This window comes from Nicotiana sylvestris, chromosome 9, assembly GCF_000393655.2.
Source record: "Nicotiana sylvestris chromosome 9, ASM39365v2, whole genome shotgun sequence".
NCBI lineage: Eukaryota > Viridiplantae > Streptophyta > Magnoliopsida > Solanales > Solanaceae > Nicotiana > Nicotiana sylvestris.
In genome coordinates, this window is record NC_091065.1 from 110,595,679 (window position 1) to 110,602,097 (window position 6,419).

At 38.4% G+C, this 6,419-nt stretch overlaps 1 protein-coding gene across 1 annotated transcript; it reads left to right on the top strand.

Annotated features, from left to right (window-relative positions):
* Positions 1-473: 473 nt before the first annotated feature.
* LOC138878048 (uncharacterized mitochondrial protein AtMg00810-like) lies at positions 474-1,579 on the top strand. The gene is made up of 3 exons (XM_070157704.1): positions 474-600; positions 796-1,316; positions 1,373-1,579. Exons 1-3 carry the CDS (start codon positions 474-476, stop codon positions 1,577-1,579), a joined length of 855 nt encoding a protein of 284 aa, XP_070013805.1.
* Positions 1,580-6,419: the final 4,840 nt, after the last annotated feature.

Consider the following 6,419-nt stretch of genomic DNA (forward strand, 5'->3'; position numbering starts at 1 on the left):
CTTCTATTCCTCTTGTTGTTCCATTAAGGAAGTCATCCAGAGCTCACCAGTGACCTGGGTATCTTCAAGACTTTATGTGTAACTCTGCTTCTATTTCCTGCCCTTCCCTCTCTTCTATTTTACCTGCTCACACCTATATGAAGCTGGTTTGTATTTCTACTTTGTCCTGCCAATCTCAAACCTTTATTAACTCTCTTTCCACTGTGCAAGAGCCTAGATCCTATCCTCAAGCAGTTTTGCATCCAGGATGGCAGGAAGCCATGTCCAAGGAATTTGAAGCTTTAGAGGCAAACAATACTTGGAGTTTGGTTCCTTTGCATGTTGGGAAGCATGCCATTTCCAGCAAATGGGTTTACAAAATTAAACATAGGACTGATGGTTCTATCGAAAAGCTTAAAGTCAGGCTTGTCATTAGAGGAGATACCTAAAAGGAGGGCATTGACTACATAAAAACGTTTTCTCCCGTAGTTAAAATGACTACTATCAGGTGTCTTTTAGCTGTAGCTATCAAGAATCAGTGGCAACTCTTTCAGCTAGATGTTAATAATGCCTTTTTGCATGGGGATTTGATGGAGGAGGTGTATATGAAAGTCCCTCAAGGTATAGTTGTCACTTCTTCTGATTTGGTTTGCAAGTTGAACAAATCTTTGTACGGCCTCAAACAGGCGTCTAGATAATGGTATGCCAAGCTATCTGATGCCTTACATTCCAAAAGTTTTCAACATTCTAAGAATGATTATTCTCTATTTTTCAAACACTCAACTGTTAGTTCTGTGTATTTGGGGGTCTATGTAGATGATATTGTGTTAACTGGAATAATGTGGAACATCCTTCTTCTTAAACAATTTCTGGATGCTCAATTCAAAATCAAGGATTTAGGTCTTTTACATTATTTTCTTGGTCTGGAGGTCGTGTATGTGTCTGATGGTATTTTGGTGAACCAAAGGAAGTTTTCTCTCGAATTGGTTGAAGAATTTGGGTGTACTTATTCCAAGCCAACCTCTAGTCCTCTTCCTTTGGGTCTAAAATTGTCTTCTGATGTAGGTTGCTTGCTTTCTGATCCTTCCCTTTACAGGAGGCTAATTGGAAAACTCAATTTCTTAACTCATACTAGGCCTGACTTAGCTTATACGGTTCAGCATCTTAGTCAATTCATGCAGACTCCCAGGCAGCCCCATTTGGATGCTGCTTTGCATACTGTGTGCTACATCAAAGGCTTGTCTGGTTTGAGACTTCATTTCTCTTCTCATTCTTCTTTTTCTATGGCTGCATTTTGTGATTCGGATTGGGCTTCTTGCCCTGATTCCAGGAGATCTGTTAGTGGTTTTGTTATTACGTTAGGTTCTTGTAGCTCTTGGAAGTCAAAAAACAGACTACTGTTTCTTTATCATCTGCGGAGGCAGAGTACATGTCTGTTCGGAGATTGGTGGCTGAATTAACTTGGCTATGTCGACTCCTGGAGGATATGAATGTTACTGATCTGACTCCTATTGCTGTCCATTGTGATAATCAGTCTGCTATTCAAATTGCAAAGAATCCTGTCTTTCACGAGCGGACTAAACACATCGAGCTAGACTGACATTTTGTTCGGGAAAAATTGCAAGATGGCTTGATTTTGTTTTATTATATACCTTCTAATGCCCAGCCTGCGGACATTTTCACTAAGAGCCTTCCTGGACAGGCACATTTGCAGCAATTGTCCAAGTTGGGAGTGGGTTCCTCCAGCCCCACTTCCAACTTGCAGGGGGGGCCATATTTTACACCTGGGCCAGGCCCAACACTACGTTAGAAGGACATGCCCAATTAGTCGGGTTTAATTATTTGCTTTTACTATTTTGCCCCTGAGTTATATATAGTGGGGGCTGATCGTAAATAATGCAACCTTGAATCATTTTTGACAATTGAATGTAAAAGTTCCGATATTTCCCTCCTTCTCGTTCTTCTAGAATATTAATCTCTTCTTCGATTTTGTTTGAATTCATGGAAGGAACTTGAAAATTCTCAATCTGATCTCACGTTAGTGTCTTTATTGTTTACGTAATGTTGATCGTGTTTTGTCCTCTTAATTGATTTTGTTTTGACTCGCATAGCTGATCTGAAGTCCTCTTACTTTGATATGTGTGCTAGCGTTTTGATCTGATCTAATACATTAAATGTTTCATTCATACGTTATATTGATCAATTCACACTAGATTGATCTGATCCCCGGCTCATTCTCCATAACAGTCATTACGTTTGTTTTTATCTTACTTGATTTATTTTTTTTATTTTTACCTCAACGACTACGGATTATTTGACATACTTACTATGATTAATAATACGGATTAGTTGATATTTTTTATGATCTTATTTTAATAGTATCTATTTGCCTCTATGTGAATTTTGCAGCAGATTCGAAGGTGGGTGTATTGGGAAAAAAAATGAATTTACATTGAAGGTGACGTGGCATGACACGAGGACTGGTCAAATGGTCAAAACATGATGATCAGTTAAGAGGCACGGGTGACAACAGATATGGGGAAAGGAAAGCTAAATAGGCACGAGAGGCAATTCGAATAATACAAGCTTCATACCTATTTAGGTCATTAAAGCCAAGAGATCAGAAGGCATTGAAGACATGGATATGATGACGAAAAGGAGTCCAAATTCAATATTAAATACCCAATACGTTAGAGAATTGGTATTAAATAGGAATGATTGTGTAACGTCTTATTTAATGTCATTTATTGCTCATAATTGTCTCATTAAGACTAAGGTATTACTCCTTTACTTAGAATCAACTATAAAAGGAGGAGGTCTCGTCATTTGTAAGGACAGAGGATATCATCAACATTACATTGGAATACAAACATATTTACTGCTTATTTGTCATTCTCAAAAAGTCTATTATTTCTTTTTCGTCTCCTGATTATCAGTAGCCCGAATTTCTATTTGTCTTTAGCTTTGACCAAAGAATCACATTTTTGGTTAAACAAATTGGTTCCGTTACCGGGAATCTGATAATCTTTTCTTTGAAGCTACGTTTTATTCGTCTTTATCAACATGTCAAACAACAACAATAACAATAACAGTGATAACACATTGGGAAACCATGAAAATCAAATCCATCAAAATCAAGGAGACCTACCGAACATTGACGTGGTTCCCTCCCCTCTAGATTCACCATGTCGATCTCGTGAAGGCACTCATGCCCCTGAATCCCGTGCTGATCAACAAGAACAATTTGAACATTTTGAAGGAGGTGCAAATGAAGCTTTACAAAAGCTAATTGATGCACAGGTCGGCAAAGCTCTTCAGGCTCTAGTTAGTCGATTGCCTGCTGCACCACCCACACCAACTCCAAATAATAATACATTGGAGAATCCTCGTTCTGGTCTTGTTAATTCTGGAAATGGAGGAACCACCAGTGAACCACAGGAAGGGGGACCAGGTTATTCAAATAATTCCTATTTGCAAAATTTAGTTCTAACCTTGCAGAAACAGATTAAGGAACAAAATGAGCGTATTGAGCAAATCCCTAGAGTTCCGCCTGTAATAAAAGGAGTAGACATGGACAGATACTTACAACAACCTTGGAAGCCAAGTGTTGCTCCCCTTCCAATTCCGAAAAAGTTCAAAATGCCTGACATCCCGAAATATGATGGTACTACAGACCCATGTGACCACGTGACTACATTTACAACAGGCGTGAAAGGCAACGACTTGACCAAACAAGAAATAGAATCAGTACTGGTCAAAAAATTGGAGAAACACTCACCAAGGGTGCATTAACCTGGTATTCTCTTTTATCTGAAAATTCTGTAAATTCTTTTGCTGAGCTTGCAGATTCTTTTATTAAAGCACACTCGGGAACTCAAAAGGTTGAGAAAAGAATGGAAGATATTTTCAAAATCAAACAAGGGGATTCAGAGTTGCTTAGAGACTTTGTTGATAGATTCCAGCGTGAAAGAATGACTCTACCCCGTGTACCTGACAACTTGGCTGCAATAGCTTTCGCAAGTAATTTAATTGACAAAAGTTCTGAAGCCACGAGAAAACTCAAAGAACGCCTTCGAGAATTCCCTGCAACCACGTGGAATGATGTTTACAACAGGTACAGTACGAAGCTGCAAATTGAAGAAGATACCGTACCTAAGTTTCATCATGAAGAAAGGGGCGGTTCCAGAAGATCAGAAACCGAAAAAAGATCAGGTAAAAACAGGTACGATCCATATATGGGACCTGCAGGAAAAGACTCACGGTCAAAACAAGATAGCCAGCAATATGACCAAAAATCGAGGAACAGGGAATCTGGTTCTTCATCAAGATTCAGAAATGATCGGAATAGACAAGAGTCACGAGATGATGACAGAAGTTTAAAGGCAAGGTTCGGTAGATATAACTTTAATGTCACTACCTCCGAGCTCGTGGCTGTTTTGAGAAGTATGGGAGATAAGGTACGATGGCCAAAAGAGATGCGGTCAAATCCAAATAGACGCAATCCAGATCATTGGTGCAAATTCCACAATGATCACGGGCACAAAACTTCAGAATGTAGATTCTTGCAGAGCGAAGTGGATCATCTATTAAAGCAAGGGTACCTCACTGAGTTATTTAGTGAAAAAGATAAATAAGTCTATATGAAAAATAGGCAAGAGCCTCCAAAGCCTCCTTCACCCAAGAGAACGGTGAATGTGATAAGTGGGGGAGAAGATATTCACGGCATAACCTACACAACTTCCAACAAGGTTTCTAAAGTAACAATTACACACGGGAAACGGGTACGGCAGGTATTAGAAAATGAAAGTATTTCATTCGATGATGCAGATACAGAAGGAGTGATAACCCCACATAATGGCGCACTGGAAATATCTTTACTTGTACATGATACTAATGTAAAACGAGTTTTGATTGATCCAGGGAGTTCTGTAAATATTATACTACTAAGGGTATTACGTGAAATGCAAGCTTAAGACAACATGACAAAATGATACCCAAGGCGCATACCTTGTCAGGCTTCGACAATTCAAGTGTGGTAACAAAAGGAGAGGTAGTTCTAACAACTTTTGCTGCAGGTGTTGTTAAAGAAACTAAATTTCAGGTAGTTGATATGGAAATGGCCTACAATATGATCATGAGGAGGCCTTGGATCCATGATATGGATGTTGTTACATCAACTCTACATCAAGTTTTTAAATTTCCATCACCGTGGGGGATTTGTCAAATTCGAGGGGATCAGCATACAGCTAGGAGTATCAACGTTGTAACAGATACGAGCACCGTAAACAAAGAAAAATAGCAATTACAGGAAACAGTTGAAGGTGTCAGCAATCAAACCTCAACTGAGCAAGAGAAAACAGATTTAGACTCGAGACCTGATACAATTCAAGAACATGAGAAGAATGAAAATATCAAAACAACCATCGAAGAACTCGAGGCTGTGATATTATTTGAGTAGTGGCCTGAACGGAAAGTTTATGTTGGAGCTAATTTAAACTCAAATATGCGAGGTATGTTAATTGAATTTCTAAAATCTAACGTGGACTGTTTTGCTTGGTCCCATGCTAACATGACAGGGATACCACCGGATGTGATGACTCACAAATTAAACGAAGACTCATCCTTTACACCAATAAAGCAAAAGAAAATAAAGAAAGGGGCTTTTAAAAACCAGGTGATTCAAAATGAGGTCCAAAAGCATTAAAAATTGGGTCAATCCGCGAGGTAAAGTACCCTAATTGGTTAGCCAACACAGTTGTTGTACCTAAGAAAAATTGTAAGTGGCGAGTATGTGTAGATTATACAGATCTTAATAAAGCTTGTCCAAAAGATTCTTTTCATTTACCACATATAGATCAATTAATTGATGCAACTGCAGGACATGAACTTTTAAGTTTTTTAGATGCATATTCAGGGTACAACTAAATTAAAATGGACCCTAGTGATGAAGATAAAACTTCTTTCATCACAGACAGGGGGACTTACTGTTATAAAGTAATGCCCTTTGGTCTCAAAAATGCTGGGGCAACCTATCAAAGGTTGGTCACCAAAATATTCCAAGAACATTTAGGAAAGACAATGGAGGTATATATAGACGATATGCTTGTCAAAACCCAGCAGTCTCATGATCATATTTCTCATCTATCTGTTACATTTGAAATTTTGAGAAAATTTAATATGAGACTCAACCCAGAAAAATGTGCATTTGTAGTTGCATCAGGTAAGTTTTTAGGTTTTCTTGTTTCTAACCGTGGTATTGAGGTAAATCCTTCTCATATCAAAGCAATAGAAGAAATCCCTGATATCCTTACTAATAAAAAGGAAGTTCAAAGATTAACGGGAAGAATTGCAGCTTTGGGGAGATTTATTTCCAAATCTTCAGAAAAGTGTTTTAAGTTTTTCTCTGCACTCAAAAAGCAAGATCATTTTGAATGGAACGA